This window comes from Ananas comosus, linkage group 10 (assembly GCF_001540865.1).
Source record: "Ananas comosus cultivar F153 linkage group 10, ASM154086v1, whole genome shotgun sequence".
NCBI lineage: Eukaryota > Viridiplantae > Streptophyta > Magnoliopsida > Poales > Bromeliaceae > Ananas > Ananas comosus.
The window spans coordinates 3,975,909-4,003,748 of NC_033630.1; the positions used below are offsets into that span (position 1 = coordinate 3,975,909).

A 27,840-nucleotide genomic window follows, 5' to 3' on the forward strand; every position below is an offset into this window, starting at 1 on the left:
TATATATATATATATATATATAGTAGGGTTAGAATACTTGTAAAAGTATAATGGGGGTGATACTTGTGTGTTTTTAACCCTTGGATGGAGAGATGTGAGGTTGAGATGATGGTGGTAGGTGGTGGTAGGTGGAATAGTGTTTAATCCAAGGACTATTAATAATCAAAAAGTAGATCCAATGGCTTAAGACCTAATAGCACCATGATGGTGATACTTGTAAAAGTATCATAGCTCAACTCTCTCTCTCTATATATATATACATATATATGTATATATATACATATATATGTATATATATATATGAGCTAGTCTCCTATACTATTTATAGTACTGGGGCTCCGGTACTATAGTCTCGTTTTCGATCTTATGGTGTTCAAATCAATGATCCACACCGTTAAAACTGATCTAGGGTATTTAAAGTTTTTAGAAATAACATTTTATATTTTTTCGACATAGTTTACTTTATGATCAAACCATTTCAAAATTGTCAATTTTCAATGGCTACTAGGCGAGTTTGGAGTTTAACGGTGTAGAAGAATCTAAATTTCTTCAAATTTGATAGAAAATACTTTAAACTATCTAGATTAAGGTTGACATTTTTTATCTTGAATTTAAAAGTCCTATGCTAAAATTTTAAAGATTATTCAATTTTCACCGTCCATTTTTGACATAATTTATTTACTAAGTAAACGATGTCGAAAAAAACTAAAATTTTATTTCTAAGAACTTCATATACCCTAAATCATATTTAACTGTGTGGATCGTTAATTTAAATACTCTAAGATCGAAAACAAGACTATAGTACCGAAGCTCCGATACTATAGATAGTATAGTAGCCTAATTCTATATAAATATATATGACTTAGGCTGGAATACTATCAATAGCACCAAGCTATTGGTGTTATTAGGTTTTCTGCCCTTAGATGAAAAAATATACGGTTAAGATGATGTGGGCCCCTTAGAGTTGAGTAGGTTATTGGTTTAATAGTACAATCTAACGGTTAAAAATAGTTAAAGGGTTAAATCTAATGGCGAAAAATTTGATAGCACCAAATGCTCGGTACTATCGATAGCATCCTAGCCGGACTCTCTCTCTCTCTCTCTCTCTCTCTCTCTATATATATATATATAGAGAGAGAGTCCGGCTACTATACTATCAATAGTACAAAGCCCTTAGTACTATTGAGTTTTCTACCGTTAGATATACCCTTTGATCATTTCCACCCGTTAGATTACACTATTATACCAACCACCCATTCAACCCTAGGGGACCACTATCAATTTAACCGGGGACCACTATCATTCTAACCGCACATTTTTTCATCCAACGGCCGAAAACTCAATAGTACCAAGGGTTTGGTACTATTGACAGTATAGTAGCATATATATATATATATATATATATATACTATATATATATACATCAATATATATACTCATATGCTACGGTTACTTTACTCTTACATGGAGTATAGGAGCCCTCTTTGTAACTCAATAAGTTTTACAAACTCGTTAAGAATTGGAAACGATTGTGTGGTTTAGGGGATCTGATAAAGTGGTCCCCGGTTTAAGTTCTTTAATTAGTCGGTTCCCCTAGTTGTTTAGAGGTGGGGTGGTGGTTGGGTTGAAATAGTATTTGAAGTCTAAAACGGGTTTGGGAAAAAAATTGATCAACAGGAATAGATGTAAACGCTCAATAATAATTATTAAGTATAAAAGGGGGTCTATTAACTCATAAGGAGTTATAGTTTGCCGGATTCTATATATATATATATATATATATATAGTAGTGCTATTAGAAACACGTAGGCCGTAGTTCCATAAATATGATTTTTTTTTCACTCATTTTTTATTTTCTTCTTATCTGTAATTTCTTAGGTGCGTAATTCTCCGCATTTGTGTTACGATCCATTTGTTGTTAGATCAATCGGCTATTCAATTACTTATGTTAATCTAATCTCGTACTATTAAAAAATTCTGCACACTGGACAGTAAAAAAATTGACTCTCCCATTATTACTGCATACTTACTTTTAGGGCTCATACAAATAATGTGAAGGTGTGCATGATAGCGGCGCACGTTAGCAGAAAATAATCTCATTATTTATTAATTAATGAACTTAAATAGTCAAAAAAATATATAATTAATTATGCAAATCTTATCTGAGGCATTGCCGGGAAGTCAGTCCTTTGTCGGTAGGGCTTCCCCCAAAAGCAGAAAAAAAAAATCACTTTCTGCCCCTTGCAAAAAAAGTGATTTTAAAAAAAGTCCCTTCAACTTTGTCCCTACAATAAATAAATAAATAAATAAATAATTGGTATATTTCCTATGCTTTTTTAAGATAAGATGGTAAGTGGACCCGTTATCGACCCGATAACATGATCCGAACATTATAAAAGAAATTGTAAGATTCGGATCCGATAAGATGGATCCGGTGGTTCGTGAAAATTTTATTAAAGTCTATTTGATTTTGTTCGTATTCTGTAAAAATTATTCTATGCTGAATAATAATCAGATAAATAAATTCGGACAGAAAAAATATAACGAAATTTCTAAGAACCAGATTAAATCGTATTAACGATAATGCTAAGTCAGAAATGAACTAGAGTGCAAGAAAAGCATGAATCAAGCTCGAAAATTATATGAGAAAGCTTGGGCTCGGCCAAGAAAATAAAAACTTAAGATGATATTTGAGATGTGCTGATTGAAATTTTAATTTGTATTGAATATAAATTAATACTGTTAAAAATATGTTCTATCAGGCCAAATATGTATTTAGATTATAATTAAAATCAAATATTTATCAAATTTGAATGTACATCAGTAAAAAATCAGAAACTAATTTTTTACTTTTATATGCGCTCACTTATTAGTTGATAGAATATTCGTGATTGATCTTATGTTGAATGAACAACTAAATTATTATCTTATCAGAAAAATTTAATACGCAGCAATGTAAAACATATTAACCCTAAAAAAAAAAAAAAAGGGATCAAAATAATCTTTTACATTTCTAAGTCTTTTCACTTTTTTAAACTGTTATTTGTTGATTTATTTTTATTATTATTACAAATTAGTCCTCCCACTCCACTCAAATCAGTCCCACTTATTCTCCTTCCTTTTCCACACAGAAGAGATGATTGATGATTATAATATACCCCCTGAAATAAATAAATAAATAAATAACAACTACTTAATTTCACCACAACTTAGGAAACAAAAAGGGGAACAAAATTAAAGCCATGTAGCTCTAATTAATAAAACACACTCATTACTGCTACCACACCATAACCATAAAGTGTACACTAACCACCACTAAACCAAAAAATAAAAATTTAAGAAAAAAAAGTAAAGGGGAAAAAAGAAAAGAAAAAGAGGAACTATTACAAGAAGCTTCTTCTCTTCATCAAAACCCCTCCCACACAAGAGCTCTTTTTTTTTTTTTTTTTTTTGAAAAAAAAAAATCTCTTTTTTTTGTTATTTTTGCTCTCACCCCCCTCTACTTTTCTTTATTCTCTTCTACTGAGATACTCACTCTCGTTCGTTAACTTACTTGTAGTAGTGGTGGTAGTGGTGGTGTATAGAGGAAGGGAAAAAAAAAAAAAAAGAAAAAAGGAAAAAAAGAGGGAGAGTAGAGAAGAAGAAGAGGAAGAAGAAGAAGAAGAAGAGGGAGAGGGAGAGGTTGTGGTGGTGGTGGTTGTTGTGGATGTCGCCTCCTCTGGAGCACGACTACATAGGCCTCTCGGAGGCCTCGTCGGCGGCGGGGCCCGGGGGCGGCGGGGGGGCCGCCGGAGGGGAGGGGCGCGCGGCGGCGGCGGCGATGAGCGTGAGGGAGACGGAGCTGAGGCTGGGGCTCCCAGGGTCGGAGTCGCCGGAGCGGAAGGAGGTGGGGGTGGGGCTCACGCTCGAGCTGCTGCCCAAGGGCCTCGTCTCCGGCGCGAAGCGGGGATTCGCGGCGGCGGCGGCGGATGCGGCGCCGGAGAAGGCGCCGGCGCCGGAGAAGAAGGCCCAGGCGCCGCCCCAGGGCGGCGACCGCGGCCTCGCCCCTGCTGCTAAGTAAGTGGTGGTGGTGGTGGTGCTTTGCGAGGGTTTTGGGAGGAGATCCTGTGTGGATCTCTCTCCCCCCCTCTTTACCCTTATCTCTTTCTAGGGTTTTTAACTTTAGATGTTGCAATTTTTCTGTTTTTTTTTTCTTCTTTTTCTTTTTTCTTGGGTGGTGGGGAGAAGGTTTAGTTTGTAATAATTAGGCGGATTTGTTTTCTTTTTTTTTTTTTTTAAAGTAATTAAGAGAACTGTTGCTTTTTCTTTTTTGGAATAAGAGAGAAATTTGTAGAATTCACTGCTGTTTCACTTTTATTTTTGTTTGAGAAAAGTTTTTTTTTTTTTTTTTGTTTTGAGGAAAGAATTGAAGAGAACTGAAGTTTTTGCTGTTAATTTCCTTAAATAAGGGAGACATGTGTAAAATTAACTAATTTTTTCCTTTCATATTTGTTTGAGGAAGAAGAAATTTTCTTTTTATTTCTTTAGATTTTTATTGTTAAATTTACTTAAATAAGAGAGGAATATTTTTCTTTTATTTTCTGGTTTTATCATGTTGCTTGTTTGAATCAGACTAGTAGAATGGTTTGAATCTGAAGCTAGATTAAATTTTTATTCCTATTTGTGACCTGATCTTTATCGTATTTTTTTGAAGTTCAAATTTTACTGATTTTTCACTCCAAAGTGGTTCTTTTTTGTTTTTTTTTTTGCTGGAATTTTCTTACTATTTATTTTACAATTTGATGCTTTCCTTTACCATTTTTCTCTCTGATGGTTCTTAAATTTGTTTTAGTTAAACAGCAAATAAAACATGAATTCTCCTTTTCCAACTACTCCACAGCATGTTTATAGACTCTGGATTTTGTGATCTATGCTCTGCAAAACTCTCCAAAATTCCCGATGATTAATCCACCTTAGCTTTTCTCCATTTCTTGTGCATATCAATTTTTCTTGCAAACACTTAAAAATTAGATCTGAGAGGAAATTTGAGCTCCACAATTTGAACAGGGCACAAGTGGTGGGTTGGCCACCAATTCGTAGCTACCGCAAGAACACGATGGCGACGAACCCACTGAAGAGCAAAGAAGAGGCGGAAGCGAAACAGGGGGCGGGATGCCTCTATGTTAAGGTTAGCATGGATGGTGCCCCTTATCTCAGGAAGGTTGATCTCAAAACCTACAACAATTATAAGGATTTGTCGTCGGCGCTCGAGAAGATGTTCAGTGGATTTACCATCGGTGAGCTCTGATTTTGTCTGCATTTGGTTTTGTTATTCTCATTTTTTTTTTCCCTGCAGCTAGTGAATGAAAACATCTGCATTTTTGATGTTTGCTGCGTGCTTGGCGATAATTTTGATGCGGAAACTTATTGGAATGTTGGAAATATTTTTTTTAATAAAAAAAACGAATTAGTAATGTCATGAGTAAGCGCATTGAATGTCTAGTTTCTCTTCTTTATCTCTGATTGCTTTCTTTTCTTTTTCTTTAGGATGATAATAATAATAATGCCCTGCATGTGGTTCGATCAAGCATAGTTTTGCTCATCCACAAATTTTTTTCTGTTTCTTATTTATTTGTGAACCTCAGGAATTTACTCGGAAGGCATTCAAGTTACTTTAAGAAAAGTAAAGCTGTGCACATTGAATGTTGTTATCTCCGTTAAGTTTTTGTTCGAAGCTGTGTTACGTGTGAGCATGAGGGGGAGTTTACTTGTGCTTGTTTTTCTTTTGTGGTCGTGCAGGTCAGTGTGGGTCTCATGGAACTCAAGGGAGGGATGGTTTAAATGAGAGCCGGCTGACTGATCTTCTTAATGGATCCGAATACGTGCTCACTTATGAAGACAAGGATGGTGATTGGATGCTTGTTGGTGATGTCCCGTGGGAGTAAGCACATTTATTTCGTCTAATATGAATTTTCTATCTGTACCCGGTAGAAATCTAAATTAATAGGTTATGATATCATTTCCGTTACTTAATTCATGCCAATTTATCTCTTTTATACTTTTCCCCATTCATTTTGGCACATTGATCTTCATAACGTAGAAAGTTGTTCAGTTATGGACGACGTTGTACTTATTCTAGTTATCTGTTGGCGTAAATCTCTGTCCTTTCATCGTATGTATTTTCTAATATCCGATTGTGCTTGCATTTGAATATGCATTTAAGTGATGCTTGACTACTGATTTTTTCTTGATTGTTTGAATTTCAGGATGTTCACGGACTCTTGCCGGAGGCTGAGGATCATGAAGGGTTCAGATGCAATTGGACTTGGTAAGTACAAGTCAACAGTCAACAACTGGAACTTAGTAACTGATTTATCTTGCTTATTTCTGCATTCTGATACGTGAACCAAAACTTATATGAGATCATCTAAATCATGGATTCCTTGGTAAAGATTTTTCAATTTCCAACTTTTATTTTCAAACTCGAGAACATTTTCCCTCCACTTTGCTTAATGTAACGAACCCACTTGAGTCTTTTGATTCCTTAAATGAACTTTGGCCTGAGTGCCCAACTTCATCTTTATGGCTTGAAATCGTTAGTTCTACTTGAAGACTAGTACCTTTGCACTAACCAGGTAAGGGGTTTTTATTCCGTACAGCAATGTAGGATAAGGAAGTCTCTACATGTCACCATCAGCTTGAAAAGAGAGCATTGAAAGTTTGATCAGGATCATCTTGTAGTAGTTTTGCAATTATTAGGCCAAATGGTATTTTGATCTTAAGAACGTAGCATGTGATGGCATTCTTATTCTCAAATTTGAATTAATATTATCTTGTAGAAATCTTTCTATTATCATCTAGATCCATTTAACGACTCCTTGTTTATATCCAAACAGGCAGAGATTTCACTAGTTTGAACTACTTTATTATATAAAAAAGATTTCTATCTTTTGGTTGTGAAACACCTACGGTAGTTTTCGTATTCAGCATATCCTTCTTAATTTTCCTTCATGATTTATTAAAAAAAATTGCCTGTGACAATCGTTCTTCATGTATGCCGAGGAAACCATGTTGATTATTTCTCACAGGGACATTCTGTCCTGTGCTTGTTTTAGGAGATTATTGTCTTTCTTATGAATTTGTTCCCTACAATACAATGCTAGTATTTAATTCGAGCAATTAAAACCTCTTAATGCTAATATGTAGCTCCGAGGGCTGTGGAGAAGAGCAAGAACCGGAACTAGCAACAACTCCGCTATCCTCAGTTGAAGAGCGAGCAAATCCGGTGGCTGTAAGGGACCTCATCAAAACTGAAACCTCTTAAGTGTTTTTAGCTTGCAATTATCTTATGTCTATCCTATTTTGTGGTTTGCCGTTTTCACGCGTGGACTACGTCTTTTATGTTAGATTGCTAAGTTCTCCTAGGAACATAAGCTCTATTAGATTGTCATCAAGTCTTTGTACGCCTGCTTGTTATTCTATTTGTGTAAATGCTTGGTATGATGCTTGCAACTACTGTGGTTTGGACACTATTTTCGTTGATTGCAAATGTATCCGCAGACTCGGTTGTTCTACTATGGCGACTGTCCAAAGTCTAATCCAAAGCAATGCGAGTCAATTTATATTTGAACATTAGAACCATCACAATCATAGATAACCCTGGCTTTTCCTCTTCAATAAATGCCGTTTTGGTCGTCAGCCACCTAATTCTTACGATTTTCTGGAAATTATCTTTGGAAACAGTTCTGCAACAATACAAATTGAACTACATATAGTGCCCATATGAAGGGACTATCCCTTTAGAGATGTTTCTATATATTAACAAAACACATTTTATCCCATTGTGCCTGCTTTTTTTTTCTTCTATAGGAAGTTGTTCTCTGAGTTGCACTCATGTCACTGTAACCTGAAAAGCCTCATGAATTAGTTTGTGTCCAGTTTTCAAATGCAGGGATGCTTCTCTGCAGGCTTTTTTTTCCTTTTCTCCTCATCCTCTCACTAGAACATTGCATTGGTAAAACTACACTCAATGGCCTCCTTTTTTATTAAAGTTTTGTTGTGTGTGGGGACCTTTTATACACACTCCAACCTACATTTTTTAGGGCTATCATATTGTCTACACATGGTATCAATGGCTCCCTTCTTAACCATCATTCAGGTAAAAAAGAAAAAAAAAAAATAAAACAAAGAGAAAAATAAAACAAAGAATATAATAGAAGTAGAAGTAGAAGAAGGAGAAGGGAAATGATGGTGGTTTTGTTCCCCTCGAATCAGGCTTTCATTGTCCTTAGAATCAGGCTTTTTTAATACTAGAAATGATGCTTCCCTCTTCTTCTTCCTCTCAGCTTTTTAATGATGTGTATATGTTGGTGGGCATGTGAAGCATTTGTAATATATTCCTTTAGATCCCTATACTATATTAATGTCCCAATATATATATATATATATATATGAGAATCAGTATCTAACCCAATCAAGCACCTTTATCTATATACCTAATTATGCCAATCCTTTTTTATCCTTCTTCTAAGGCCTTCACTTTGCAAATCACTATCTTTTATCTTTTTGCAGCTGCTCAATTCATTGTTGTTTAACCGTTCTCTCTCTCATGTTCTCTTTAAAGTACATTGAACTACCTAAGAAGTTATCATTTGGAAAGTAGCATGCTTATGCTTAGAACTTATTAGTCTCTGACACTGTTTTATATACCATTTTGCTTAAGTGTTTATGTAAATAAATAAATAAATAAACTACAATGAAATTCCCACTTATCAAATTGGAAATATGAGACCATGAGACCATAATTACCTTTGTCACTTTCCCCAATTTTGAAAAAAAAAATTTAGACCATTTTCTCTCTATCTATGTCAAGAGGAAAAAAAAGAAAAAGAAAAAAGGCTATGATAGTTATGGGGTATGGGTGTGGAAATTAAGTACATAGATATCTATTTCAAGTGCTTAATTATTGAGAATGAGACAATAGCGAGGAGTTAATATTATTAATAGCATTCAAGCCCTCAGGCCAGGTTTTTCATTATTACCTTTTTATTTTTTGTTTAATATAATAATGAAAAGAGTTTTTTTTTTTTTTTTTTTTTTTTTTTTTTTTTNTTTTTTTTTTTTTTTTTTTCCCTGTCATGATTGGTTAGCTTATAATAACTTCGGCTAAATGATGAATAATAAATAAATATCTTAAATGTAAGAACTGCGAGCAATTCGTCATTCTCTTCTACACAATTTCATATAGAAATTTTATACAAAAAAAAAAAGCAACAATACATACTTTATTTCTCTCTTCCCTTGAAAAGTGAAAAACCAAAAATAAACAAAACTATCATAGTTAGGGAGCATGGACAGTAGGGATGGATATATCCAAATGTTTGTAGATATAAAAAGAGAGTTACTAGTTATGCTGCAATGAATGAGAGGCATGTGGGTGCGGGGATATATACATACACATATTATATATTCCCATACACATATTGGGGTAAGTTTACATTAAATAATTTGAAGTGATTCATTTTGGAATTTAACTACTACAAAGACCCCTTTTTAACTACATTTGGATCCCAGGATTTAAGGGTCCTGCTTTAAACTTTGTGAACCACATGTTTTTGTTTTCTCTTTTTTTTCTTTTTTTTTTTTTGGTCACTCATATTTATCCTTTGTACATACACATAAATTTGTCCTATGTGAGGCCAAATTATTGATGTAACCTCTCACTTTGGCTTTAATATTCTTGGGTGTTGCTGGGTGAGGTTGGTATCTTGTTGGGGTGTTACGTGGGTTTGTCTTTTGTTTGCATTTATCTTGGTAATAAATAAAAAAAGAGAGGTAAGTTTTGGATTAGATTATGATAATGTTCTTAATTATTCACAGTTGACCTTTGAGCTTCAGAAAATCTTAAAAAAAAAAAAAAAAAAGAGTCAGGTGAAGAGAGCATTGACAAATCAAGTTTGAAGATTTAATCTTAGCCATTCATCACGTTTTAAATAAAAAAGAGCAAAAATTAATAAACAAAGAGTATAAGTTAGTTAGTGTCTCTGACAATTATATTACTCATGTTGGTTTGAAGGTCGGATGTCAACGGATACGGATATATGAAATTTTATCCGAATTCGGACTCGAACGGAGTAGATTTGTTCGAAGTTAAACGAATATGATTTTAAATATGAGATCAAAAATAAATGTCCGATGGATATGAATTCGAATATGGATTTGAATTTAAATGAAGTTGGTATTTGTAATATAAAATTTTAATTTTTAAATTTATATTATACTTTTAAATTTGAATCTAAATTGAATTTTTAATCTTAAAGCCAAATTTTAATTTTTTGAGTTAAATTGAAATTTTGAATTGGAACTAAAGGTTTTTATTTTAAATTTATGTTTTATATTTAAACAATTGAATTTAATTTATAATTAAGTTTTAAATGTTGTTTTGAATTTAAAATTTATAGTTTGGTTATAATTTGAAATCCAATTATTGTTGTAGGTATCTGAGAAAGTCGTACTATTCTTAGTTGAATAAAACCGGCTTTTGTAGACCAAAATATTTTGCAAAGATCAAAAATATTCTTTAAATAGGTACTTGGTGAATGGTACCTATACCTTTAGTAGGGTGGCAACCAAGCTCGCTGTTTCGCGACAGCCAGCTCTTGTGTTCGCTCAAATGACTTCGAGATCGCTCGCATCGTTAGTAAAACGACCGAACGACGAGCTGGATTTTTCAGAAGCTCGTTTAATAAACGACCGAACACGAGCTAGGTCAGCTCGCTCGTGTTCGGCTCGATAACAGCTCGATTATATTTATTTATATTAATAATTTATAATATTATATATAAATTATATTGTATTATAAATGTAAAATACAGATTATTAATTTATTTTTAGCCAATTTTATAAAAATTGAGCATATTTATAAACGAGACCCATAGGCCCATTTATATTTAGAGTTGCTTATTTTTCACTCATGGCCCATGGCCCATTGCCCATGAAATAAGTTCCTCTTTTATTCCTCAAGGGCCAAATCACCTCTCTCTTTCTCTCTCTCTCAGGGTGCTCCAGATCGAGTACCAAACTAGCCATGGGCTGGCGGCGGAGGCAGGCGATGGGGATGCTGCAGGCGGATGCGCGGCGGCGCAAGAGGTACGCGGCGCTGGTGTCGCGGAGGAGAGCCCGAGCACGTGCGGAAGGCGCACGAGGCTACTTCGCATACTTCGCGAAACTCCTCGCGACCACAAAACAATGGGCGATGACAATGGTGAGGAGAGGAGGAGGAGGTGTGGGTGCCGTATAGGGGCGCGAGTGAGCTCCCTCAATAGGAAGGGGGTTCGAGCGTTTTGAGGTTTACAATGGTTCGTGGTGACGGGAGCTGCAACGACCCCACACGACGATCCTTGATCCCGACCTCGCGTCCCTCCTCCAAGATGCCATCGCCCCTCGCAAGAAGGTGCTCGGCATCTGCTTCGGCCACCAGGTACAGTAAACGACCGAACACGAGCCGCTCGATTAAGTTTCGAGTCCGATCACGAGCCAGAGTTTTCGAGCTCGTTACGAGCTCGAGCCAACACGAACGAGCCGACCTAGAAGACAACGATCCGAGCTCGACTGCTCCAGCTCGCTCGAGCTCGGCTCGTTTACAGCCTACCTTTAGGTAGTGTTTGTTCGGGAATAGGGGCGAATAAGCCCTTGTTCCCCCTTTTTTCCCAACGCAATTTTTGCTCCCGGGAACAGTAGTTTCCGGAATCTGGAAACTAGCTGGTATAAGGCTGAACTGCTGTTCCACTCGTTTCTGGAACAAACTTGTTCCTTGATGAGAAATAAATTAATTAAAAATCTAAATTTAATTTTAATGGCAATAAATTATTAATTAATCTAATTAATATATATAAATTCAATTATTTATTACTTAATAATTAAATAATTTAAATAATTTATTATTTATAATATAAATATTAATAATTAATAATTATTATTATTAATTATTATTTATAATAATTAATAAATAATTAATAATATCATTATTTTTTTATTAATAATTATTATCTTAATGACAATCGATATATTATTAATTTATTATTTATAATTAATAATTATTAATAATTAATTAATAATTCTTATTCTTAATAATTAGATAATGGATATTATATAATTTATTATTTATAATTAAATAATAAAAATTATTATTATTAATTAATAATTATTAATAATTATTATTTAATAATAATTAGATAATTGATATTATTATTTTATTATTTATAATTAATTATTAATAACTATTAATAATAATTATTATTTATAATTAATTATCAATAATTTATTTATTATTTATTTTTAAGTAATATTTTGATGTTAATTAATTAGATAATAAAATTTTAATTTCAAATTATAACTCTTATTCCTCTTGTTCCAATCTAACCATCCAAACATTATTTACCTTATTCTTAGGAACAACCCAATTTTCATCCAAACGCAAAATTGGTCTAGTTTCTGTTTATACCTGAACTTGTACCTATCCCTAGAACTAGCAGTTCTTACTTATACCCGAACCAAATAGGTCACCTTTATAGAGTCATATTAAATATAAACCATCTATTAAAAAAAATAAATGGTCAAAATTTATATGATGTATTGAAGTATTACTTTAGAAAATTATTGATTTTGAATCCTTTCAATCGTTGGATAATAATATTAAAATACCACAATTTATTTTCTAGATACTTTAAATATGCTAAATCAAGTCAAATGAAGCCCAGCGACATCCAATCCCACGCCTCCTTCGCCTTCAGCGACTACTTCGCTTCCCCGCCCCCCGTCCGCGACTTCTCCGGACCCGCCGCCCTCACCTCCCTCAACCCTTCCCCAGGTCCAGCTTAATTTTTGTTTAATTTTCCTCGTTATTGTTTTAATTAGTTCATTACTTTCATTTTGTTTTTTTTTTTTTTACTTTCTTTCTTTTTTTCTTTTTGTGTGTGTGTGGGAATGTTACATTCTTTTTGTGTGTGGGGGAATGTTACAGGTCATGGTAGCTGCAAGTATATTCCCGTCCAGGTTCGCGCCCTCGCCCTTCTTTCGCTTTCTCCGTAACGTATTCTCGCTTCTTTATCACTTACCTGCTACTGAAATGTGGTGGTAAATTAAGCTCCTTTCTTTTTCCGTTTTAAGTTCAACCAAAAATGAATCACTTTAATCATAGTATATCTCATATATATATTTCTCAATCAATAACACGTAATCTTGTTGGCAGCATGTTTGCAAAGCCAGAGTAAACTCTATTCGTTGTTAGTAGTGACTATATATTACCAAACACGGGTTGCAAATTGATCAAAACCGAAAGAAAACGATGAGATCGAAAGCGTCGGGCCAACGAATGTAAAACATTGTGAAATTTGTATGCGGACATAAGTATTTTTCTGCTCAGAACACACTTTCTATTGCATATTAACAAAGAGAATGCATGTGTGATAGGTGGATGTTAAGAAACATATCGCAGCCTATTCGAACAAGATTGACTAGTTTGATAATCTGCTGGTGGATCATTTGGGATTTAAGGAATAATGCTATTTTTAGAAATGATTATGCATATCCTATGATGACGGTAACTAAGATATTGAGATTGGCCACCCAGTGGGAAGATTTTCTGTCGACTAAAAGGCAACTTTCTTAGTGTTTTTTTTTCTTTCGCTTCTGCCGAGGTCTCTTTACCTCACCTATGTTGCTTAATTCATATTTTTAATGAATGAAACAGATAGTGTGCTACATTTTTTTCAAAAAAAAAAAAAGCATGCATTTAAAATAAACACAGAGCGTGCTTGATTCGCTTCTTTTTCATTCTGGAATCGGGATCGGAATGGGCGAATCTGTTTGTGATTATTTGGTACGCGGAAATTCCATTCCGATTTCGATTTCCGAGTTGAATGAGAATCCCTCAATCATCATTTTTTCCAATCCGGCTTAGAAAGCCGGATTAGAAGTTGAATTCGGACGGAATGAATATTTATTCAGATTAAATTTAATTTTTTAAATTTCTTAATTAAAATATGAGTTTAAATTTAGAAATTAAATTTATAATTTTAAATTTTAATTTAAATTTGAATTAAAAATTAAAATTTAATCAAGGATTTCGAATCTAACTTATGAAGTTGAATTTAAATTAAATTTTAATTTATATAAAGTTTTATTCAAATTTTATTTAAAACTTAAATTAAATTTATGGATTCAAATTAAAATTTAAATTGTAATTTTAAGTTTGAATTTGAATAAATCAAAATTTAGTTTTATATTNATTATATTAGTTATTACCATCAAATAGAAAAGATAATTAATAGATGATTATCCTTTCGGTTTTCAAATAAATTAAAGTTTATCTCTCTCTCTCCAATGTGTAAACGCGTAAACGCATGAAAGATTAGTAGGCCTTATTGACTATTTGTATTTTTTCCAAACACATAACTCACACGCGAATCCAATAGAATAACATGTAAAAAAAATATATAACCTAGGAAAACTATTTGCACTTTCGCCCCCCCCCAAAAAAAAAAAAGGAGTTCGTATGTAGGGGTGTCAACGAACGGAACACGAGCGAGTTGGAGTTGGCTCGTGTTCGGCTCGTTTCATAAACAAGCCGAACACGAGTTAGCTCGTTAACGTATTGAGCCGAAAAATTTGGCTCGTATTTGGATCATTTATTAACGAGCTGATGACTTGTGAATAAGAATTTAAAAGAATTAAAAAATATATATATATGATTTTAAATTCAATCTAAATATAAAATCCGACTTAATTATAAAATAGTTTATTTATATATAAATTTTTAGCCATGAGGTCAAAATATAATTAACAGGTAAGATCTTATAATTCATATATATATATTTTTTAATTCTTTTAAATTCTTATTCACAAGTCATCAGCTCGTTAATAAATGATCCAAATACGAGCCAAATTTTTCGGCTCAATACGTTAACGAGCTAACTCGTGTTCGGCTTGTTTATGAAACGAGCCGAACACGAGCCAACTCCAACTCGCTCGTGTTCCGTTCGTTGACACCCCTACATACGAACTCTTTTTTTTTTTTTGGGGTGATTTTTCTTCCCCTTTTCATAGATTGTATGGTAAGGAGAGACAATACTATTATATTATAAGCGAAAGTGCAAATAGTTTTCCTAGGTTATATATTTTTTTTACATGTTATTCTATTGGATTCGCGTGTGAGTTATGTGTTTGGAAAAAATACAAATAGTCAATAAGGCCTACTAATCTTTCATGCGTTTACGCGTTTACACATTGGAGAGAGAGAGATAAACTTTAATTTATTTGAAAACCGAAAGGATAATCATCTATTAATTATCTTTTCTATTTGATGGTAATAACTAATATAATTTGAAATTAATAAAACCTTTTCTTTTGGTTATCATATAAAAATTTTAATAAATCATATATAATCTTACCAACATAAAATATCCTAATAATTCATATACAATTCTAACAAACTAATTTCTTTCCATATAATCTTAACAAATATATATAAAAGTTTCTACAAGCATATACAATCTTAATAAGCTAAAAAATCTTAACTACCAAGCAATACAATCTTAATAATAAAAATATTCTAATAATCTTCGTACAGTCCAATCTCACAAACAAAAATCCTCACAAAAGATAATAATATGAAAACGGTGAATAATTGATCGCCCAACCTATCCATATAATATTAACAATCAAAAAAATTTTAATAATTAATCTACGCACAATCCAACCTCACAAAAAAAAATCCTCACAACCAATATAGAAAAAAGATAACTGTACGAAAACGGTGACTTTCTAAAGGCGGTGAATAATGCACTGCTTTTCTTATTTTTATTCACGTTTGACAAATTAGAAATTTTTATAAAATTATTTTTTTAAAAAAAGTGCTATGCAAGCATCTCCTCTGTTAAAACAAAAAAAAATCCTGAGTTAAAATTTAATAATAGTTTATAAATATTTTACTAAGATAATACATAAATATCCTAAAGTACAATTAACCTTACTAACCAATGAAAACTGAAATAACATATTCATCCCTCGCTGCAGATTCTCCGGCAGTAATTCTAACCAAGAAACGCATCCGACCGACAAAGCGGGCACGTCGAGTGCTGGCGAAGCCAAGGGTCGACGCAGTCCGCATGAAACATGTGCGCGCACACCGGCAATAATCTCACCATATCCCCCGCCGTCAATGAACCTAAGCAGACGGCGCAAACCGTCCGACCGTCACCGCCTCTGCCGCCACCGCCATCTTGTCGTAATGCAAACGCAGGATGCACTTGTCGGGCAGAAGAATAGAGCACACGGTCTAGCAAACTACTGATGCGTCGACGACACTGTTGCAATGCCTCTCTATAGTTTTCCAGAGCGCAAATCCCGGCAAAGACAATGGCGACGGCGGGGACGAAAGCGTCGCTGCCCGAAATACCCGGAGCAAAGATCACTAGAAACAGAGGAAGTATGCCCATAATGTGCACCATCACCGGGTCCATCTTGCACCCCTAGCTGGAGCAACGGATCTAACTTGTCCTAGATCACCCTCTATATATATATATATATATATATATATATATATATATATATNGATTAAAGATTAGTAGATTCTCACCACACTTGGATTTGGATTATAAATTATAGAGATTGCAATCCTTTTGATTGTAGAGTTAGCTCTTAGATCCGTAGTTATCTAAATTGAGAGTAAATCCTAATCAAATTAGGATGAGATATAATTTAAATTTAACTTGGTCTATATAGATTATAAGTAGGAATATAATTCTAATTGAGATAGAATTAGAACTTGTGTTTAAAAGTTATGCATTATATTTATGCATGCTATGACCTAGTTAATGACGCCACGATTCTAATTAAGCCATACACGTTAAAGACAGTTGATCAAAACCCAATTGCATTGGTGGTCCGTGGGCTGAGATGACTCCCCTGGTGCTAATTAATTAAGTTGATCTCTTGAGCCGCATTTTACTGCGAGAGAACCAACCTTTTTTTCTTTTTTTTTTTTTTTGTGTTACGTACGGTAAGGAGGAGCCGTAGCATTAATTACAACGCGTCTTTCTCGTTTCGGATCTAATTAAATCTTCGAGTGATCATATTTGTACTCCGTCTTTTGATATTAATAAAGTATTTGCTCCGTCTTCGTCCGTGAACGTAAACCGTTGGCCGAACTACGTTAATCTTGATGCGCTAGCTCTTTCCTTTTTCTTTTCTCTTTCTACATTAACTATTTTTGTGGATCTACTTTTTACCGTTTCGATTTTAACAATAAATATAGCTGGATTTTATAAGTATAGATACAATGGGATTTCTTGAAAACAAGTGGTAGAATAAGAATATTCTGGGATGCCGAGTTCATAAGATCATCATCTAATAAGAGATCCTCGAATAGAATTTTTTTATTTCTTTTCCCTTCATTCAACAATCATTCACTCGCCCTAATTTTTTTTTTTTCCTGCTTATGTAACCACAACTTGGTCTACAACTTTCTCTCTGTGTCTCAGGTTTTTCGTGATATTTGTGTATACATTTTCTTAACTTTCTGGTAAATATATTGAGCGACATGAACGGACCACGCATCATAGTTAATCAATATTCGTGGGTGGAACTTCTCTATTTTGAGAAGCAGCAGTTAAATAATTGGCAAGCAAAAAAGATTAAATCTTTTGTTTTAGTTGAAAGCTAGAATGAGCCTAATTAGATCCAAATTTGAGTCCCGCTGCTGTTGTTACTAATTAGCTGTTGCAGGATCTTAATAAAAAAAAAAAAGATAACCTGTTTGTGCTTCTTCAAACATCTTTTTACTCATACAACACTTTTGCAGAAACTCCATTGGGGCTTAACAAGCCTTCGATGTGAAAATATATATCGAAGTTCGTTTTTCTTTTTCTTGTAGTTCATCTGCACACAATTGTGTTGGGTTTCTCCAAAATATGATCTTACATTCATATTTGTACTTTATGCGGTCTCCATGCAGGGTCATGTACTCATCATGCAGGATGCTGAATCTGGTAATTTGAAGTGTAAATGGAGGAGATTTTCTTTAGTAATGTGATCTTTGTTCATGTTTTGGATTCGAAGATTGTGTGTATTGTTCTCTGCAAGATAAATGTTGTTCTTTTTTTTTCAGAATCCTAACTAATGTAAAATTAGTAATGTGATTTTTCTTCTTTGTAATGTATTCGAATATGTATCCACATACATCTGTAAACTGAAGTACCATGAAATGTAATATTTTGGTTGTAAAAAAATAAATACTTTTTCCGTGTCTTTTTTTTTTTTGGGTCAGCAACTTGTGTAGAATCTCAGTACTATCCTGATATTACTTTGTCTTTGAACTTGTTACTGCAACATTGTAGTCACTGAACTTTCTCATATGTTGCGATTTTATTCTCTTTTCGCAAAAAAAAAAAAGAAAAAAAAAAGAAAAAAAGAATCGTGGTATATGTGGGAACATATTCTAATAATCCAACTAATGCTTTAGATTTTTTGTAATATCTATTGTTTTTTCTTGTGGTTGTTGTATTAGTAATTTTATGTGACATTTTTGGTCAGTGTGCATCAATTACTTAAATTTCTCAACATCATAATGTTGATACATTAATAATATATAAGAGTAGTATTTTTGAGAGATAGGTAGCATGCTATCCACTTCCTTTATTTTATTTAGAAGTAAACTTAGCTAGAAATGCGAATCAACTAGGATTCGAACTTGAGTCTCGGGTACCAACCACCAAGCCCTTTGTCACTTGCTCTAGTGACAGTTGGTCTCTACATCATAATGTTGATACATTAATAATATGAAGTTATTCGTGTATTGCGGCAGACTAATGCTATATAAGATAGAAGATTGATAAAATAAAAATTTTAAAATTTTTTCACTAGCCATGAGATATCAATAAATAAAGATAATATATTAATATATACAGATAGAAAAGATGAAACAAATATAAATACAGATACAACAAAATTTATAATTTTAACAAATAAATTATATATTATAATAATGAAAGAAACAGCAATACAGTTACTACTCCATCGCACCTTGATCGCACTGTCGATATCGGGGAGGTGAATCTCGATCTCCACATCGCGTTCGCCTCTATTGTCGGCGTTAAGCTCCTCCTTGGTCATGGCCACGTCTATTCCGGACTGATCCCCTCAAACCCACCACTTATTTCTCCTCATCGACTCCAAATACTTTGCCGCTTCCTTGCTTCGTGTCACGTCGCGATCCCCCGAACCCTAATTTCAATCTATACACAATTTAAAAAACAAGTTAAGAAAATTACAAAATATTAACCTTTCTTGTGCCCCAAAAAAAAAGAAAAAAAAATGTAAGGAAAAAGAGTATAAAGATATTTTATTTTACTCGTCTTTTTTTTGTGAAAGTGAATTTCAATCTCCCTGTCACCTTTGCTGCCATTGTCGGCATCGAGTTCCTCTTTGGTCACGGCCATTGATTCCATACGGATCCCCTACACCCATCGCTTCTTCTCCTTCATCGATTCTAAATCCATCGCCGCTTCTCCTAGTCGTGTCGCGCCCGCGAAACGTTAATTTCGATCCTAACACAATTTTTTAGAAAAATTAAGAAAATTATAAAATATGAATCCTTCTTGTGCGCCAAAGAAAAAAGAAAAAAGAAAAAAAATGTAAAGATATCTTATTTTACTTTTTTCTTGTAAAAGTGATTTGTCTAGATGACAATGAACCATATGAATACATTAATTGTGAGATGGGCAGGTGGGAAGACGAAGCATCGGACAAAGATTGTGAGTGGGAAAGTGAAACATCAGGAAGTGGGATGGAGGAGAAGGCAAGGTGAAGGAAGAACCGTCACGTGGCAAATTTTATGAGAAATAATGTAAAGGAATAAACAAATTTTATGAAAAATAATGTATATATATAGGTATAGAACTATAGATTAGTCTTGGTTCAGAATCCTCCTTTTCTTCTGATTGAAGGGAAGGGTCTTCTTCGGCGGATCTCTCTTGTTCCTGTTTTGTCTCCTTCATTTTGGAGTTAATATATAGCAGATAGATATTTAATATCTTATTGAACCGATAAAAACTGCACCATTAAAATTTAAGGAATAGCAAATTGCAATACGAATAATTAAATACAAATCAAAATGCAATTAAGCTATAGATTTAATCAGCTTCAATGTGTAATTGCAAAGATCTCTAGAATTTTATTCAAAGTGGTCCCCATCATCGTGCACTTGTATATGACATAGGCAACATCTCTATCTAACCGTGTTTGGAATCTAGTACTCACCCTGATACTAGATTTTAAAAATCTGCAATCCATATTGATACCGACTGTCCTAAATTCGGTACCATTGTTGAAATTTCGTAACAAAAGTATTAAATCGGATTTTTACCATAAACTCAGCAAATAGCTGACACAATCGATCATAAAAAAGAAAAATTCAAACAGAAAATATGAATAAAATAAAATTTACTAAATAAAAAATGAATTAAACCTGAGCCCTATTCTATTGAGTAGTTTCACCGGGATCACCCGTCTCTCGTTGTCTATAAAATAGAAGACTACTCTTTTTGAACTCTCTCTCTCTCTCTCCAACTTGGTACGACTTCAACTCTTTAGTGCTATATATATATATAATACTTAACCAAAGATATATCCAAATCTAATACAATTAGGAATCCTAGTCTAATTAAATTTTAAATCTAAATTAATTTATCTTCAAACGATTAAAATATTTATTCTAATTCAACTAGGAATAAATTATAAATCTAACCCAACCCTAACAAACAGCTAAAATTTTTTGGGTTGGGCTTGAGCCTTTGAACATCCACGACTCCATGCTCTCTCTAGCTTCTCCCGGGATGAAGCCTAAGTTGATGAGATTGAGGGGTTAATTTGACCAAGCTAATAGTGATGATGGTTATAAAACTAATATACAAGGCCTATAACATTTCCTCTTCAATTTTAAATAAATTGCTTTACTTCGTGAATTATGTCATGTATATAATTTTTTATTATAGGTAAACTCCAAATTAGCAAATAAGCTTTTTCTAGAATGCCTTTTCTTTCGCATTTGACGAGGTACTCATCTATTAAAAAGATGACAAATACAGTGTCAACAAAAAAAATAACGCAAAGCGTCCAATGGTGGCTGTGGTAGCAGGTTACAGAACGAGGTGGCGATGGAGGTGGGCAGCAGCGGCATGCAGTTTCACCACCGTAGATATCAAAAAAGAGCCTAGGTCTCTGTGGCGGGGATGCGGTTCTTTCTCAATGGTATAGTGCATTCTTCATCTTTTTTTTTGTTTTAGTGTTATTTGATTTTATGCCGTGAGTAATTATTTAGTATTAATATTTTATTTTTAAAATTTTTTTTGAACTATTTGGGATTCAATTCGTACCATTTTTTTACCTTTGTTTTATGTCTTTTTCTTTTATTTTCTGTTAGATTAAATTTTGTGGAGTAAACTATATGGATAAGTCGCTACATTATTTGGATATTACAACAAATGTGTCATTACCAATAAGATAAACTGCATTCTGATTAGGTTTTAGAAACTTCATCGAAATCAAAAAATTCAATAACGTATCCAAAATTTTGAAAAAATAATTCTCAAAATGTAGTTATATATTGATGTTTTTTCTTTACATTTTTATTTGTTTATTTAATTCGCAAATTTTAATATGATAATTTCGTCTTTGTTTCTTTATGTAATTTACAAATTTTTACTATAATAATTTCTATCCGCTGCATCGCGCGGGTCTCTACACTAGTTATTAATTAATTATTAATTAACACTGCAATTTTTGACAAATCTAAATAGAATTAAAAAACAAAAATTCAGTGAAACTTATTTTAAAGGGTTAATTTCATACAGATCCCTACAAACATAGTGAATGACAAATATATTCCTACAAAATTCAACTTTCATATTTGTTCATGCAAAAGTCCTAATATTTTCAAATTTGTTTCTCTGATTTATTACCGTTAGAAAACTATTTATATTTCTAATTTTGCCATCACAAATATATACATCTAAAAGTCATAACAGTATGAGTGCGGCTGGTATGCTTCTTGAAGCACGGAGCGCTCCGTGCTTCCAAGTCATTTTCGATGTTGGGACTTTCGAATCAACGATCAGTTCCGTTAGATTTGATTTAGAGTATTTTAAGTATTTAGAAAATAATTTTTGCGATTTTTTGATATCATTTGCCTAGTGATCGAAGTGGTTCAAAATCAACGGCTGAAAATAAAAATATTGATCTTGTTTTATATAGTATAAAGAAATTTCTATCAAAATTTCACGTGATTTGAATATTTCTACACCGTTAAACTTGCAAATGGCTCAACGCGGCCATTAAAATTATTAATTTTGAGCCCCTTGATTACTAGGCAAATGATATCGAAAAATCACAAAATTTATTTTCTTGGTACTTCAAATACTCTAGATCAAGTTTAACGGAGCCGATCGTCGATTTGAAAGTCCCAACATCGAAAACGACTTGGAAGCACGGAAGGCTCCGTGCTTCCAGAAGCATACCAACTAACTCTAACAGTATAATATAAAAAGATAAAAATGTCAAAAACTATTCAGGATTAAGTATTTAACCTATGATTTACTAATTTTTTCTAATTGATTCTAACGGCAGCGATATATTTTAAAACATCGGGACTTTTGTAGAGACAAAATATGAATGTTGAATTTTGTAGGGATATATATATATTTGCCATTCACTATATTTGTAAGGGTCTGTACGAAATTAACCCTATTTTAAAATAATAAAATTTATTTGCATTTTCTTTTATTAATTGTTCAACAAGTGATTAAAAATCACTTTTACTGTGCTTACTTTTTCTAATTTTTCTAAAACTACAGTTTTATTTTGTTAGGAGAAAATATCATAAGAGAGGGATAAAATGTTTGGTCCAGTAAAATAATATGAAATAATTATTACACAGTGGTCCCCAATCTTTGCACCAATTTTTACCTCGGTCCCAACTTTTTTTTTTTTACAATTGATTCCTAATCTTTTGATTTTATTACAATTACGTCCCAATCGTTAAAAAAATTGTTAAAATTAATTGAATCGCCACGTTAGCGCTTATTTGATATCCTTAATTTTCATGTTAATTTAAGTCCCTAAACTTTACATGTTTTTCACTTTAGTTTCTAAAAATAAAAATTCAAAATTTTAAATTTAAATTTAAAAATAATACTAAAATTAAAATTTTAAACTAACAAAAAATTAGAATTTTGAATTTGAATTTAAAGCTGAATTTAAATTTTGAATTTAAATTCGCATTTTAAATTTAAATTTTTAATTGAATCTAAATTTTGAATTCAAACTTAAAATTTTGATTTTGATTTTGATATTTCAATTTACACTTAAAATGAAAGTTTTGAAACTGAAATTTAAATTTAAAATCTGAATTTAAATTTAAAATCATATTCAAAATTTTGATTTTAAATTTTAAATTTGAATTTAAGATTTGATTTCAATTCTAAATGTGAATTTAAACTTCGAATTCAAATTCACATTTTGAATTTGAAATTTCAAATCGAAGGTTGAAATTAAATTAGAATTTCGAATTCGAAATGTGAATTTGAATTTAAAAATAAAAAATTTAAAATTAAATACAAAATTGGATTTCGAATTCCAATTTAAATTTGAATCCAAAATCAAATTTTAAAATTTAAATTTAAAATCTTAAATTAAAAATCTTGCTTTGAATTTATAAATTTAATAGGTTAATTACACCATTGGTTCCCAACCTTTGTACCGTTTTTTAATTTGGTCCCCAATCTTTTTTTTTTTTACAATCCATTGACACAACGCCACCATGGCACTGACGCGGCAACTCTGTGGCGCTGACATAACGCCTCCGTGGCACTTATATATATGGTGCTGACGTTGTATTTTTCGTCAATTTTAACATCTATTTAACGGCTGAGACTTAATTATAATGAAATCAAGAGATTTAGGATTTGATTGCAAAAAAAAAAAAAAATTGGGACCAAATTAAAAAACGGTGTAAAGATTAGGGGCCAATGGTGTTATTAACCCAATAAATTATTTTGTCTCGAAAAATTTAAATCATGTTAAACAATTTTACTAATATTTGAGTTTGTGAGTTTGAGACTTTTTAATAGAATCTAAAATGTAGGTGTGAATTAAATAAAATAATTAAATAAAGCTAGGAGAGGCTTTTTAATAGAATCTAAAATGTAGATTTGAATTAAATAAAATAATTAAATAAAGCTAGGAGAGGCTTTTTAATAGAATCTAAAATGTAGATTTGAATTAAATAAAATAATTAAATAAAATTAAGTGTGTAATAGGATTTAAAGTCCGAACTCAGAATATAATAAATAGCTGACCATATTCTCTCCTTAGGTCTAGGAATGTCAATGGGTATGGATATCCAAAATTTTATCCGAACCCGAACTCGAATAAAATGGATATATCCGATGAATATGGATATAGATTCGGATATGGATATCAAAAATAGAAATCCGGCGGATATGGATTCGGATATGGATTCTTACTATACCCGACCTGAACCTGAACCCGAAATTATTTTGTATTATATATATATATATAGAGAATTAGACTGGAATACTATTNAAATATAACATCAAATATATATATATATATATATATATATATATATATATATATATATATATATATAACACCCGAATAAATGGATTCGGATATGAATATAAAAAATAGAAACCCGACGGATATAGATTCGGATATGGATTTTGATTGTACCCGATCCGAACCCGAACCCGATTCGAATCCGAATTTATTATATATATATATATATATATATATATATATATATATATATATATATATTTGATGTTATATTTGAATTTGTATTTAAAAAATTTAGATTTAATATAATATATTTTGAAATATTGAAAACAAAAATAATTGTTTCGGATTCAAATTTTCGGGTTCGGGTTTGAGTTCGGATTCGGATTTCGGGTTTTGGTCGGGTTCGGTTTTGAATATGGATTTTTAAAATCCGTCGGATTCGGATTCGAGTTCGGGTTTCGGGTTTGGAGTCCGGTTTGGATAACCCGAAATTATTTTGTATTATATATATATATATAGAGAATTAGACTGGAATACTATTAATAGTAAAACGCTCTCTTTACTATCAAGTTTTTAACCCTTGGATGAAAAATTGTAGGGTCAGGATAATATTAGTCGGTTAGAGTTGAGTGGTCCCCCTAGGGTTGAGTGGTCCCCATTGGGTTATAATATTTAACCCAATGATTAAAAATAATGAAAAGAGTTGATCCAAAGGTTAAAAACTGGTAGCAACAATGAAATTTTGCTACTAATAGTAGCCCAGTCCAACTATATATATATATATATATATATATTTGATGTTATATTTGAATTTGTATTTTAAAAATTTAGATTTAATATAATATATTTTGAAATATTGAAAACAAAAATAATTGTTTCGGATTCAAATTTTCAGGTTCGGGTTCGGGTTCGGATTCGGATTTCGGGTTTTGATCGGGTTCAGTTTTGAATATGAATTTTTAAAATCCGTCGGATTCAAATTTGAGTTCGGGTCTCGGGTTTGGAGTCAGGTTCGGATTCGAATTTTTAAAAATTCGTCCGGAATCCGACCCGTTGACGTATCTACATAGGTCCAACCCACCACCGACGCCGGAATTAGCACGTGGTACGTAACGTACGTTAACTATATAAACTAATATATTAAAATAGTTAAATTAATTATTTAATAAATAGAGATATTTGAATAGTCTTTTGGTAAATAGAGATAGTACTAGCTAAGGGCCGCGTATCACGGCGAGGAGAAAATACTTCAGTTATTTTTTTAAAATATATTATTTTATGAGTATATAAAAAAATATAATAGTATACTAAATAGAAAATATACTTCCACAAGTCAGATATAATATTTCGCATTAACTTTATATAAAACACATTCATTTCAAAAATTTTACAATATTAAATAAAATGAAAATTATATTAATTTTTTTTAGTAATTTTTATTAATTATAGATTGTATTTATTAGATGAAATTTTAATTTTGTTATATTGTCTATTAAAAAATAGAATTCATCCATACGATAATTATTTAAAAAAAAGATTTGGTTCATATTTTATTTATTAAAAAATAAGGTTGATCTGTACGATAATTGTTTAAGCAAAAGGTTTGGTTCATATCTTATAAATTTTTTATTAAGTATACTATTAAAAAATACGATTGGTTCATACGATAAAATTTTACACTTGGACTAGACAAAAACATTTATTAATAATAGATTGTATTTATTAAATGAAATTTTAATTTTGTTATATTGGTTATTAAAAAATAGGATTGGTATGTGCAATAATTATTTAAAAAGAAGATTTGGTTCATGTCTTATACTATTAAAAATAGGGTTGATTCATGCGATAATTATTTAAAAAAAGGGTTTGTTTCATGTCTTATACACTTGGTGTACAATTTTTTTTACACCATATATAAAAATCTATTAATTTTTGTATATAAATTTTTTATTGAACTAGCTAGGTTGAAATACTATTAATAACACCAAACTATTTGTGCTATTAGTTTTTTAGCTCATAGATTGAGAAACATGCGGTTAGGATAATATGGGCCCTTTAGGTTTGAGTGGGTGGTTGTTGAACAGTATAATCTAACGGGTAAAAATAATCAAAGGATTAAATCTAACGGTGGAAAACTCGATAGCACCAAATCCTCGGTGCTATCAAAAATATCCCAACCGGACTCTTTTTTATTAATTATATTATTAAAAATTAAAGTTGGTTCATGCGATAAAATTTTACACTTAGTATAGACAAAAATAAAAAAGAAAAAGTGTTGCGAGAAAAAAAAAAATTTAAAAAAAAGTGTAGGTGTGTGAGAGAATTCAAACTTTTTATGGAAATTACAACAAATATGTGAGCTTGTAATTTCCAAACTTGATGTATAAATACATCAAATTCGCTTGTTTTGTCATTCGATAGAATACTGTTTCGTTTCGTCAAATAATAAATTTCGTGTTTTTGGTGCGCACATATGTTCTAAAAATATTTACCCAGCACTTTGGTTATTTTTATATTAACAATCATAGCGGCAAATAGCATAACAGATCAATTTGATATTATTGAATATATGTTAATAAAACACGGTTTTCTAATAGCTAAAATTTGTAGAAATAAAATTTTCTTTTCCACACGGGTGTTCTCGATCTAATAGCTAACATTTTTAAAGATATATGTTAATAAAACATGGTTCTCTAATAGTTAAATTTTTAGAGATAGAATTTTTCTTTCACAATGTTTAAAATAGTGTCAAATATGTAAGGCCAATTAAAAAATCTCGACTACAGACATTATATAATTAGCTGTGTACTTTTAGTTAACCACTAACTTTCATTAATTATTCTCATACACACTTGTTAAGAGTTCATATGTGAATAGTCCGACATCGAATAGTTATTAGAGAGCAAAATATTTTATATCTATATATTAGTAAATCTAAATTTAATAGACTTAAGCTTTTAGTCACATCCCTCGTGTTTGGGATGGGCAGAAGTTTATAATAACATGTGTGAACCACATAGCAGTAAATTTATTATTTTTGGTGAAATTTATTTTAACGTTTACTGTATTTAGTTATAATAAATTATCTCTTATAGAGTTCATAGAAAATTCAGATTCAAAAAATTATTGAGAGGGTTAAATGACCATCATACCTATATATATTAGCGTTTGCTTAATCATGCATTTAAGGACAATATGAAGATAAAATAAATGTAATTGCTTCTA

At 31.9% G+C, this 27,840-nt stretch overlaps 2 protein-coding genes across 2 annotated transcripts; one reads left to right on the forward strand and one right to left on the reverse strand.

Annotated features, from left to right (window-relative positions):
* Positions 3,628-7,556, forward strand: LOC109716520 (auxin-responsive protein IAA17-like). The gene is made up of 5 exons (XM_020242023.1): positions 3,628-4,056; positions 5,047-5,276; positions 5,779-5,920; positions 6,246-6,307; positions 7,186-7,556. Exons 1-5 carry the CDS (start codon positions 3,707-3,709, stop codon positions 7,221-7,223), a joined length of 822 nt encoding a protein of 273 aa, XP_020097612.1. The 5' UTR covers positions 3,628-3,706; the 3' UTR covers positions 7,224-7,556.
* On the reverse strand, positions 16,071-19,149 carry LOC109716644 (RING-H2 finger protein ATL39-like). The gene is made up of 2 exons (XM_020242182.1): positions 19,041-19,149; positions 16,071-16,450 (listed from the first exon to the last, which is right to left on the reverse strand). Exons 1-2 carry the CDS (start codon positions 19,147-19,149, stop codon positions 16,071-16,073), a joined length of 489 nt encoding a protein of 162 aa, XP_020097771.1.